At 35.5% G+C, this 13,901-nt stretch overlaps 1 protein-coding gene across 1 annotated transcript in view; it reads left to right on the top strand.

Annotated features, from left to right (window-relative positions):
* Positions 1-13,901, top strand: part of KCNH7 (potassium voltage-gated channel subfamily H member 7) — a 664,682-nt gene that overhangs the window by 603,228 nt on the left and 47,553 nt on the right. Inside the window, exons 10-11 of the mRNA XM_069079806.1 lie at positions 8,573-8,778; positions 10,894-10,993. Coding sequence (XP_068935907.1) covers positions 8,573-8,778; positions 10,894-10,993 — 306 coding nt within the window. The remainder of the gene's footprint in view (positions 1-8,572; positions 8,779-10,893; positions 10,994-13,901) is intronic.

The raw sequence follows: 13,901 nt of genomic DNA, 5'->3' as shown, positions 1-13,901 counted from the left end.
AAAAATATTTCAATTATAATCAGAAGACCTGGGTATAAGCTCTCCCTCTACTTGTTACTGGCCATGTGACTTTAGACCAGGTCACTATTCTAAGCCTTGGTTTCCTTATCTGTAAATAAGAGTGATGTTTTCATGATCTTAAAAGTCCCAGTTCTAACATTTTCTGATCCTGTGACCCTTTCATATCAGTAATACAAGCATGAATACTGAAATATATTTGATGGCCAAGGTATAGAAGTAGCTTTCATCAATGTCGAACATATGACCTATTAATGAATTAGTAGATAAATCCTGGAGAGTTTCTAAAACACCCAGAGAGATTAAATATCTTATGCTTGGTGACACAGCTAGTAAGTATCAGGGGTAGAGTTTAGAATAATAACCACATTGTATGATAACATAATCCTTAAGCTGTCTTTATTCTAAGTTCAACATTCACAATACTCTCCTTAGAGCACCCAAATTGAAGACAGTATTCCTTATGTGGTCTGATATGGGCAGAGCAGAGCAAGATTGTCCCTTCTCTTATTCTGCACAATAAGCCTTAATGTAGTCTAGAATTTAGTTGCCATGTCACACAATTCATTTATTCTGCAATCTACTAAGATTCCCAGATTTTTTTCACATAAACTCTTATTTAGCTATACCTCCCTCATGCTGTACTGATAGCTAGCATGGAATTAGAAAAACCTAAGACCAAATCTGGCTTCAGACACTTCCTAGCTCTTCCTCTATGACCATGAACAAGTCACTTAACCCCTATCTGCCTCAACTTCTTCAACTATAAAATGGGAATGATAATAACCTACCTCACAGGATTGTTGTAAGGATCAAATGAGATAATGTCTTTAAAGCTCTTTGCACAGTACCTGGCACATAGTAGGCATTTAAAATTGATTGTTCCCTTCCCTTTACCTTTACCTTTCCCCTGGTACAGATGTACAACTATGGAAAATTTATTGAATTTTATCTTACCAAATTTGACCCACTATTCTAGCTGTTGATATTTCTTTTAATCCTAGCCCTAGCATCTAGTATGTTAGCCATCCCTTTCCACTTTGTGCCTTCTACACATGTGATAAATATGCCATCTATGTTTATCCAAGTAATTTTTTTAATATTAAATAATACCTAGAAGAAGTTTCTGGGACACTTTTCTTACATATCACTCTTTAAGTTTACATTAAGATGGGGCGGCTAGGTGGCTCAGTGAACCAACTCTGGAGTAAGGAGGACCTGAATTCAAATCTGGCCTCGGACACTTAACACTTACTAGCCATGTGACTTTGAGCAAGTCACTTAGCCCCAACTGCCCTGCCCTCCCCCTTGCAAAAAGAAAGTTTACATCAAGCTTCTAATGACATCCTTTTGGGTCCAGCCACTCAACCCATTTTGAATATACCCAACTATACTATTATATAGCCACTTGTCTCTCAAACTTTTTGAATGTGAGGATGGTTTTTACTCTCAAAAACATTTCTCAAACTCCTAAATGTTAGTGAAATGTGCTAGAGACATGATTTAATAATGCTTTCAAATGATTTTTTTAATTTTATTAACCACAACAATACATATTGGAGAAATAATACTATATGTGCAAAATATTTATTATTACAGAATGTATGATTATTTAATTTGATTCAATTTGTTAATTACCTACTAAATCCTATTGCATTTTTTCTTGAAACTAAAAATCAAAATAGAAGTCCCTGGGAAACATATATTTTCGAAGACCCCTAGCAATGACTCTGAGACTCTTCAGGGAAGCATTGCTCACATGTTGCAATCAGTGACCTAGTCTATGTTTCTCTGTCTTGTCAATAAAGTTATTATAAGAAATTTGATGAGATGTTTTTCTGTAATCAAAGAAAATTACATGACAGTCTAGTAAATTTATCAAAAACATAAAAGTAGTTAATTGGCATAATCCCTTCTTGATGGAAATATGCTGACTCTAAATGGTTACCACTTCTCTGGGAGTGGCATGAGAACCAGCAACAGTTTCCCCTAAAGAAAATGAAGTAGATACAGAGGGAATTTATCAAACAACTTAAAGCCTTAACAGATATATACTTTTTAATTAAAAGCATAAATAAGAGAGACATATACTCACTACACATGTTTGCCACTACTATGGACGATGTCCAGTGCAAGGTCCAAATAAAAGAGATACTCCTTGTAGATCAGGGGTTCTTAAATTTTTGGTGTCATGGACTCCTTTGGAAGTCTGTTGAAGCTTATAGACATTTTTTTCAGAATATTTTTTTAAATACATAAAGTTTTAAAATACATAGTATTTTATAATATATATACATAAAACATAAAGTTTTAAAATACATAGTATTTTATAATATATATACATAAAACATAAAGTTTTAAAATACATAGTATTACAAAGGAAATTGATCTTACTGAAACTAAAGACATGATCTTTCCCTTGCAAGTTTTTGAATCCTCTAAAATCTATCCAAGGTTAAGAATCTCTTCTATAGATGGTAAAATCTCCTAGTGCTCCTGTTTGCGGATGACATTGTGCTGATCTCATCAAGCCCTGGAACACTGCAGAACTTAATGGATTCTGTAATCATTCAAAGGAGTAAAATTCAATTATCCACACATGAAAAAAAAAAATACATGCACAAAGAATGTCTCTTGTCCAGATTATGATATGCAGCTAATTGGACAACCCAGAGATTTGGTCCATCATTATGTATATATTGAACAGACAACACAAGTTGATAGTGACCTGAACTGAGAAGTTAATAGGAGGAACAGATTAGGTTGGGTTACCATTGAAAAATTATACAGTGTTTTAATGACCCAAAGGTTCTTCCTGAAACAGATATTTTTAAAATCAACATTATTCTTGTGATATGGTATGGCTTAATCATTGAATAATACAATCTCTGAAGAATTAAAGTTGTGGTTCATACAAAAGACAATTGAGAGGCTCATTGAGGGTATGAGTCAACTGTGACATATTACCAGTACAGAATTGCCTAGGGGAACTGTAATAAGAGATATATCACATAGATATATGATCAGAAAAGGAGGTAGACAAGAAAAGATATTAGGCAAGAGAAAGAGATTACCAATGGAAAGTCTACATTTTCCACTGGTATCTACAAATCAAGAAACCTAGAGGAAGTATAGTATATTGAATATATTGAACAAACCCTTGAAGAGGACTTAGATAAGGGTGTTATGTTATGCAAAGGTATGGAGGAGTTGTTATTTGCATAATTGGAGGGACTACCCACATTAATATAATAATAACAGGTACATAGAAGTATCAAAGTATATATAGACAGGGGTGGCTAGGTGGCGCAGTGAATAGAGCACCAACTCTGGAGTCAGGAGGACCTGAGTTCAAATCTGACCTCAGACACTTAACACTTACTAGCCATGTGACCTTGGGCGAGTCACTTAACCCCAATTGCCCTCCAAAAAGCAAAAAAAAAAAAAGTATATATGGACAAAGCAAATTTAACTCTAGTGGTTATGGTTATGGCTGCTGCTGTGGAGGACCAGCCTGTACTAGTCCCACCAGTGTTGTACCACCACCAAATATTCCCTATCCTCTTTGTTTCTGGGGATTTAATCAGCCATGCCCTATTAAAATAATAAGCTAATTTTTTTGTTTTTGTTTTCTTTTAATCTAGGTGAGTGCCATAGAATAGCCCATTGGGTCTACTTAGTCCTCTCCTCTGTTACTTTATGTAGTTTATATTAAATGAAAAGTTAAGAACACAATCACAATAACTCAGAGCCCCCAGTGAGGAAAATTCCCAACATTTAGGCAGAGATTTAACTCTTCATCCTAATCTAAATTTATTTAACTCTAACTAAATCCTGACCTCTTTATTGCTGAGGAAAAATCCAGGCTATCAGAAATGTTGGGGTAAAGGAAACAGTAAACTATGCTATATTAACTGTTAATAGACATTGGGAGAGAAGGTGAGGGAAGAACAAACCTTTTCTTGGAGCTTCTCTTATTCCTTAAACCTTTCATTTCAGCCTGAGTCTTATGTCTTACACTCTGAGATACTATAGGAGTCTGTGACCCTCCTCAATCTTTCCCTATCTTTATTCTCAGTTTTCCTTTTTCTTTCTCCTTTCCTTAAAGTGACTGTTGCCCCTGAAGCATTGAGTCTTTCTGGCTCAGCTCTTCAAGTTTCCCTTCTTCTCAGGCTCTCTCAGAAATTGGGTGTATCTCTTTAAGAACTCTGGTATTTCATTCAATTCTGCTTTCTGATTCAAAGATGGAGGTAGATACAAATCGCTCTGATGGTTGAAAGAGAATGTTTGTTCTTCTTAATGATGGATCCTGAAATGTCTGTCAGCTCTCAATCCTCTATTATATAGCAAAGGCAGGTAAGAGAGGACAAACACAAAAGTGGAACATGGTCTTTGAAGAACAAAATCAGAAGAGCTAATAATTTATAATTAACTGAGACTAGAAAGAAAATTAAGCACAACCAAAAAAGGGTCTTTTGTTTCAGGTTTTTGTTTGCTTGTTTATTTGGGGGTTTTGCTCTATTGCGGAAAATAAAAACAAAGAATGAATAGGCCCATGACTCAATGGGATGACTATTCAAATGACCAAGAAAAGGTAGAACAACCCAATTTTATTCTTTGTTCTCTGCCAAGGAGAAAAACCTTTGGTCTGGAAAAGCCAAAAAAAAAAAGCTAATAACTTCTTCACAATTATAAAATGGAGCTAGATATAGCCAGACAGCAGTTCATCTGAAAAAGATCTAAAAGGTTCTAGTTGGACTACAAATGTCCAGTCCCAGGCAGATGATAATCCTATTGTATTTTGCCCTAATCAAAACAAATCTTGAGTTCTGTTCAATTCTGAGTGCCATATTTGAGGAAAGATATTGATAAATTGGAGAGTACCCAGAGAGTTAACATTATAGTGAAGGGCTTGAAATCACTCCTTAAGAGGGCTGCAAGTATAATAGATATTGAGTCTAAAGAAGAGAACCCTTGGGAGAACGTGATCCCTGTGGTTTAGCACTTATGGAGATGTTATTTGAAGGACTGTTCTGAGGAAGATAAGAGTTCTACTTGACTCCAGGGTTGGGGGGAAGGGTTTGGACTAGTAGAAAAGGAAGTTGCAAAGAGGCTTGCTATGAGGAAAAATATTCCAATAGAGCTTTTGAAAGTCTTGGTGGATTCTTCTCCACTGGGAGTCTTCAAACAGATAATAAATGAGTATGTCAGGTATTTGTAGAAAAAATTCATGTTCAGATCTGTGTTGAACCAGATGGTCTCTGAGTTCCCTTCTAACTCTAAGACTCTGTGATTCCCTGTCTAATTATTCTCAAATCATACCTTTGATAATAAATGATAGAATTATCTACTGGGAAGCATGAGACCAACGGGATCCTTGAACTAGGGAGTTCTGAGCTGCAGTGATCTAAGTCAAAAGGATGTCTGCACTAAATCTGACACCAATATGGTGAACTCCAGGAGTGTAGAACTGGCAGGCTGCCTAAGAAAGAATGAATCAGCCCAGTCCTAACAGAGCAGATCAAAGCTCCCATGCCAATCTTTAGTGGAATTGGGCATATGAATGGCCACTTTGCTTCCATCCTGGGTGAGATAGTGATAAACCATCTCCAAAAAAAAAGTGTAGAATTAAGTGAAGAATTAAAATCAAATTTGCAGGCTTAAAATTTTCAGTCTCTATCTTCTTCACCTTTTTGAAAATCAGGGAGAAATTTGCCACTTTTAAGTCTCGTAGCACATTTTCCATTTTCAAAAGTCCTTCGAAAGATTATTGACAATACATAACATTCACGTTCCTCCATTCTTTTTTTATCCTAAGATGTCCTTTGCCTGAGCCTACTGCTTCATGCTCACTGAGAACAGCTAAGTGCTCTGTTATCCTCTTCTCATTCACCTCCATCTTAACCATTTCTATTCTATCCTTTCCAATCCAAATATCTGCCTTCTCCTGGCCACCTCTTAGAATAATTTTCCTTATTCTTTCCTCTCTGAGCAGAGGTCATCCCATTTTGATTTTCCTCTTGCCTCTAACACAGCTAAATAAAAAGACCTTTGAGTTACCTTCAGCATTCATCATCAGCCTCGCCTCATTCTGAGCTTTAGTGATTCTGGTACTATTCTTAAAGGATTATGAACACTTTTGAATTCATCCTTCTTTTCATCTTCCATACATGTGTTTTTTTTTAATCTTCTGAATTTACTGCGTGCCCAGATCACTCTTTAGACAATTTTTTCTTTTCTTCCTCATCAGAATAATCTTTGCCTGTGTTTTCAGGTTATCATTCTCTTTCTTAAGAATTTTCCACCATGCCACATCTCACCAGTCAGATTGGCTAACATGACAAAACAGGAAAATGATAAATGCTGGAGAAGATGTGGGGAAATTGAAACACTACTACATTGCTAGTGGAGTCATGAACTAATCCAGCCATTCTGGAGAGCAATTTAGAACTATGCCCAAAGGGCTATAAAAATGTGCATACCCTTTGACCCAGCAATACCACATCTAGGGCTGTGAGATCATACAAGTAGGTAAAGGACCCATAAAAAAATATTTACAGCAGCTCTCTTTGTGGTGGCAAAGAAGTGGAAATCAAGAGAATGCTTATCAATTGGGGAATGGCTAAACAAGTTGTGATATATGGATATAATGGAATACTATTGTGCTATAAGACATGAGGAACAGATGGACTTCATAATAACCTGGAAAGACTTATATAAACTTATGCTAAGTGAGGGGAGCAGAACCAGGAGAACACTGTACACAATTACAGACTAACTTTGATAGACTGGGCTCTTCTCAGCAATGCAAGGTTATAAGACAACTCCAAAAAGACTCATGATAGAAAAGGCTATCCACATCCAGAGAAAGAATTACAGAGTCTGAATGCAGATTGAAGCAAACTACTAGTTTTCTCTCTTTTCTGTTTTGTTTTGTTTCTTCTTTCTTGTTGTTCACTCCATTGGTTATAATTCTTCTTTACAACTTGACTAATGTTTAATGTGAAGGTATATGTAGAACCTATATCAGATTGCATGTTGCCAGGGAGGGGAAGGAGAGGAAAGAAGGGGGAGAAAATTTGGAACTCAAAAAGTCGTGGAACTAGGGTGGCTAGGTGGCACAGTGAATAGAGCACCAGCCCTAGAGTCAGGAAGACCTGAGTTCAAATGCAGTCTCAGATATGTAACACACACACACACACACACACACTAGCCATGTGACCCTAGGCAAGTCAATTAACCCCAATTGCCCTCCAAAAAAAAAAAAGGCAAAAAAAAAACTTGTGGAACTAAATACTGTAAAATAAAAGTAAATAAATTTTTAAAAAAGAATTTTCTACCATTCTAGTTTCAATTTATGTAGGAATTTAGGACAAAGCATCACTCTATTCTCTGATCCCTTTGAAATATCCTTTCACAAAACATACGTGCATGTCATAGTAGCTTTCCTCTCCATTCTATGATAGAATGACCACTTATCCCCAAGATTCTACACATTGAAAATGTAGCAACCACTTCCTCCCTGTTGGTCAGCATCAAGCTCAAAGAAGCAATTTTCCTTACATACTCCATCTTTTTCTCCCAGTTCATCACCCCTACTCTGGCTTCTTTTTCTTCCAGTTCATACCCTGTTCATTCATTCATTCATTTCAGAGTGTTTACCAAGGGCTCTCTCTGTGCAAGGCATTGATCTGGATGCTGGGAATTCAAAGTGAAAAAAGGAAACTATACTGCCCTTATGGAGCTTATTTCTATTAAGGGCATAGAATGTGTAAGCAGATAAATAGATGAGTGAATACAAATATTTAAGAGTAAATATGAAATAATTTCAAGGGGAGGGGAGAAAATTAATTACTAGACAGGAGGGTCAGGGAAGACTCCAGCCATGAAATGTCACCTGAGCTGAGCCTTGATGGAAGCCAGGGATTTTAGAAGGTAGTGATAAAAAACATCACAACCTATACAAAGACATGCGAATAAGAGCTAGAAACTGAGAGGAACAAGAATGACTTGAAGAGCTGACCCAGAAAGAATCAGAAACAAAGGGGCAACAGGCCTTGTAATGAAAGGAAAAAGAAAGTAGGACTGAGCTGCAACAGAGAAGGTAGAGATTGAAGGAGGTCATTAACATCTGAGTTCAAATCTGGCTTCATTTTTGTGACCCTAGGCAAGTCACTTAACCCTGTTTGCCTCAGTTCCCTCATCTATAAAATGAGCTGGAAAAGGAAATGGCAAACTCCAGTATATTTGCCCAAAAAAAGGGGGTCACAAAGAGTCAAAAAATAGGTGAAATGACTGAACTATAGGTTTCTCAGTGCATATGAAACAGTGAGCCGGCAAGTATAGTTAGAACATACAGTGTGTAAGTTGAAGGAAAGAAGGAATTTTGGATCTTGCACCTCTTGGAGTTGTAATATCAGACAAGTCCCTTTACTTTGATACTCTAGTGTGCAGTTGGGCAGAGAATCCCATTTCTATATACAATTATTTAGGACAACTCTGACTTTTAGAAGATTTCTCCTAAAGAAAATACTAACTTTTGTTTTTTCAACAGGGAAAAATGACATATTTGGAGAAATGGTTCATCTTTATGCAAAACCTGGAAAATCAAATGCAGATGTAAGAGCCTTAACATATTGTGACTTGCATAAGATCCAGCGAGAAGACTTGTTAGAGGTTTTGGACATGTATCCCGAATTTTCTGATCACTTTCTGACTAATCTAGAGTTGACTTTTAATTTAAGGCATGAAAATGCAAAGGTATAAGCATTGACTTTATTTTTTTTACTTATTTCTTCTGGTCATAATTGTTTTTATTGGAAAAGGCTACTTGAATTGGGGAAATGTTTAAATTATGAAATACATGTTCAAGAAATTCAACTCCATGGCTTTGAGGTAACTTGAGCTGGGCCAATTACTTTTTCCCCAGTACTGCAGGATGCCTGAAAACATTTTATCTTAGGTACAAGTTTAATTCTCCCTGGAATCTTGTTCTTTTGTGCTATGTTGATTCTTTCCCCATAAATAATGCTGTGAAAAACTTTAGTTAAAGCCTTAACCAAATGATCAAATGGGAAGAGAACACATTAATAATATTAAATTAATGAGTATTGTGAAGTAAAACAACTTAGTAGAAATAAAATGTTAACTATATTTACTATTTAACTATAGGCTATGTTTATCTGTACTGCATATTGTACATTCTGTATCCTATATGGATCTTATATGTCTTCATTTTATATTGGTATCAGTCTTTGACCTAATATCCTTTTGTGGGAGGCAGTGAGGTGGAGGTGGTATACATTATACCGTGCTCTCAATTTCTTGCCAACTTATTGCTACACTGTTTCCTAATTGTAAAAAATTACTCCTTATGAGCTTATTTCTCATTTTAAACTAGATAAAGCCAAAAAGGAATGTCTTCTCTTATGAGATGTCTTTTGGGATTAGTAGGAAATTGATTTTTGCTCAGTGCTCTTTCATTCATGGAAAGCTTTGAAAAGCTTTGAAAGTTGCCCCCACTTAGAAAATCATGGGCTTTCAATACTTGTCAAAAAGGAAACTCTACTAAGAAAGCTATGAGTGTAGTTTAAAGGTATTGGACTATTTTTTCTCTCTAACACTACTGTCATTCTTTGGCCATGTTATGTGCTTAAGGAGATATGTGGATGGTGCTGTGAAAGCTTCCACAATGCTTTTTAGTGTACCCATGGGCAGTAATTCACTAAGTGGCTTTTTTTATTGTTTAAGAAATTGAGAGTTGAAGAAATTTCTAGGAGTAAAAAGATAGAATCATGAATTGTATGTACTTTATATGAACTTTAGTAAATTAAGAGTCACTGCTTGATGCTACTAAATTCATTCTGAATTTTGCCTAGAAAACAAAGATAAATCTAAAATCTTTTTTCAAACAATAGTTTTGCATTCACACAGATGTGTCCATCAATAACTACTGTTTCCCACAAAATTTCTTGCTAAAATGAATCAATGAATGAGATAGGATATAACTAGAAAGAATAATAAAGGGTACCAAAAACTGTCATATTTAGCAAACATATTTGTTCCTTTAAAACTTAACTTTGTGATCATTACCATGTAACTAAATATCATGGTTAATTATAATGAGTTAATATATTTCTTTTTTGTTGTTGTTTTTTGTTTTTTTTATTAAAGCAATTGGGTTAAGTAATTTGCTCAAGGTTACACAGCCAGGTGTTTCTGGGTGGGTGCTAAGTATCTAAGCCCAGATTAGATCCACAAGTCATCCCGACAGACCGGGATGTGCTGTGCTACCTGGCCGCCCCTAGTTAATATATTTATGCTATCTAAAATGTAAATTCTGCAAAAAAAAAATTGATTATTTTTTAATTTAACCAAGCATTGTTTCATAAAGCCCATTTGCACCAAAGAATTGTTTCCAAAAATGAAAATATCACTTCCAAATGTTAGCATGAAGTAACTTGAATTATGCTATTCTGTCTTCTAAAGGAGAGGCAGGGTGACATAGGGGCTGAGTCCAGCCTCAGAGTTAGGACAACCTGATTCCAATTCAGACTCTGACATATAATCCATCACAAGCAAGTCACTTAACCTCTCGGTGTTCTAGGCAACTCTCATACTAAAAGTTATATACTATTTGCTCTCCTGTGCCAGGGGAAGGGGTGTCTACACTTGAAGTTCCCTATACTGATGAAATCACAGATCTAAACAAAAATAATAACCTAATTTAAAGACAAACATTAAACAATATATAGTAGTTATTTGTCTTTGGGATTAAATAATTTTTTAAATTCTTATAAATTAAAATAATGTGATAGCAAGATAATATTCAATTGATCTAACCTTCTATTGCATCTTTCTGTTCTATTTATAAAGGCTGATCTCATAATAAGATCACAATCTGCAAATGATTCTGATGGAGAAAACTGTAAACTTCGAAGAAGGAAATTGTCTTTTGAAAGTGAAATAGAGAAAGGTAATTCATTGCTTCTAATAATCCATTATAGATTCTGTGCTTATTAGCTGTACACACACACACACACACACACACACACACACACACAAACACACTACAATTCTGATGAATAAGTTTTGGCACTGAGTTTAGGATACCTGTGAACAATATGAAAACTTCTAGGATCTATGATTTTATGGATGTGGATATCCCCTTCATTGATGCAAATTGCAACCCCAAGCAAATTGTTTTAGTTCACAAAACAATGTGAGCTGTTGTGTTGAAAGAATGCCTCTCCTGATGATGTGATCTTCTGGTGATGGGCCTCTCCAACCTTAGTTAGTCTGGTCTTCAGAAAGTCAACTTACAGTCCATACTTAAAGCTTTTTCAGATGCTGGATCTGACAAAGCTTACACTCCATTGGCATAGATCTTGAGAAAGCAGGACCACCTTGACAAAGTATCATGTTATATGATCTCATATTAGAGTAGGAACATTAATAATGGCTAGCATTCATTTATGTGGTCTAACATACATATGTGTGTATACATATATAATTGTTCATTTATTTCAGTCATGTCCAACTCTTCATGACCCCATTTGGAGTTTTCTTGGCAAAGATACTGAAATGGTTTGCCATTTTCTTCTCCAATTCATTTTTCAGATGAGGAAACTGAGGCAAAGATGGTTAAATGATTTACCCAGGGTCACGCAGCTAGCAAATGTCTAAGGCCAGATGTGAGCCCAGATCTTCCTCACTCCAAGTTCTGCACTCTATCTACTGTACTACCTAGCTGACCTATATATAAATATATGTGTCTATATGTACACACACATATATATATATGAAATTCTCATTCAGTTGCTGATTCTGATGTCATGTGTTTTCAGCTCATTGATATCTAACATTTAACCTAAAACTTATATATAAATATATCTAGATGTTTAGTACTATTTTTTTAAGTGCGTATCAGTTGTAATGGTATATTCCATATCATTCTCAGCTTGTTTCCTTTCTCCAGAAACCTTTACAGAAAACTTATAGCAAAGTTGGTTTTATTTACATAAGTTATTACTGATAATTATAGTCATTTAAACTTGATTTTATTATTCTTTCATCAAAAACTAAGAGTAGACCATATGGAGTAAAAATTGGGCTTCTCACTTGCTGTGAATAACTTTTTAAAAGTTATTTCATTTGCAATGTGAATTTCATTTTTTGAGGTTCACAGTTCTCTTTGCAAGTGACTGCCCTAAAAGATCAATGAGTGATATCCATATGTAGAGACATTTGTCATTATTCAAGAATACAGCAGTATTCCATATAAGATGTTTTGTATCTCTGGAAAGAAAATGCTATTTTAGAAAGGTGAAATTATCTTTTACTGAACCAGAGAAAAATAAGAGGAAAAACATTACTAACAAATCTAATATACGTGTGTATGTATGTATACACGTGCTTTCAGAAAGACAAGTCTCATTAATTTTCATGTACTTCATGGCACTTTTCTGATTTTTAACATATATGTGATCAAATAACAGATGCCAAAGAAGATATTCTCTTTTGTGAGGTTTCAAATCTTCTCACTTGAGTTTCTTTCTAGCCACAGAACCCTTTAAGTATGAAAGAAACATTAATTAACAGACCATTCCATTTGTTCTCCTGCCTTTTCCAGGACTACATTTATATTATGTTGGAATAAAGAGAATTTATTGTTTCTTAGAAATATTCAAAGCAGAAAATTCAACAATTTCACTTAGTATTTTATATATTTATGCCAAGGGGCACAAGGGTTCAGTTTTTTTTTTTACTCCTTTTGAGTTCTTTAGATTTTTATTCCTTTTGTATTTCCATAGTTGAATAATGAAGCAACTTTCGATAAGTTTCTTACCAGAATAGTTTTACTAGCAATTGATTTCAGTCATGTTGAAAGCCTACTCTTGCCTTTATTGCTTATGGATATTTAGTACAACCTTTTTACAACTCTTGCATCACTGACAACTACTACTGCTATCAAGATCCTTCTGATCTAGATCTATCATGAATTCAATATTTTGATATATTTGTCATTTTTAATGTAAGTACTCTTTCCAGTAGCACCAAAAGAAATCTACCCGTGTCTTTCTGTCATTTGCAACTCTTTTACAGATCTCCCATAAATCATTTATAAAATATATGACCTTACTTTAGGTTATAGGACCACAGGATAACAAAGTTAGAGCCAGAAAAAAAAAAACCTTAGATAGGAAGTTATGTGCATTGTTCAGGATCACACAACTGGGAAGAGAGGATCAAGAATTAAATCCAGGTGATCATCAAGTAGATCATCAAGTGGATGGGCAGATTAACTGAGGGATTTTTTGAGGATGGGAGAGACATAGGCATATTTGTAGGCTGTTAGGAAAGCAGCCAGTAGATAGGAAGGTCTTAAAGATTAGTGAGGGAATAGGGATAGCAGAAGGGGCAATGTGCTGGAGAAGATGAGATGCCATAGGATCACTTGTGCTTGGAGAGAGATTAGCCTTGGCAAGGAGAAATGAAACTGGGGTGAAGGAAGAGATAATAACAAAACTTGTGATGTGAGATGAGGAAAGGAAAAGAGGGAAATCTCAGCAAATAGCTTCAATTTTTTTTCCCAAGGAAATAAGAGTTTTCAGCTGAGAGAATGGGGCCACAGGAACCTATAGTAATTTGAGATTGGATTAAAAAAAAGTCAGGAAAATTCACTGTGGTGAGTGGAATAGTAAATCAATTAGAGACGTTTAAAAGGAGTATCTTGCGGGGCAGCTAGGTGGCGCAGTGAGTAAAGCACCAGCCCCGGAGTCCAGAGGACCCAGGTTTGGTTCCGGCCTCAGACACTTAACACCCACACAAAAAACACTAGCTGTGTGACCTTCAGCAAGTTACTTAACCCCAACTGCCCTCCA

Source organism: Petaurus breviceps, unplaced genomic scaffold, assembly GCF_028583685.1.
Source record: "Petaurus breviceps papuanus isolate PSGF00001 unplaced genomic scaffold, PetGlider_PUasm1.0 91133, whole genome shotgun sequence".
Lineage (NCBI taxonomy): Eukaryota > Metazoa > Chordata > Mammalia > Diprotodontia > Petauridae > Petaurus > Petaurus breviceps.
The sequence above is the reverse complement of the archived record's forward strand: the minus strand, read 5'-3'. Positions and strand labels throughout refer to the sequence as shown.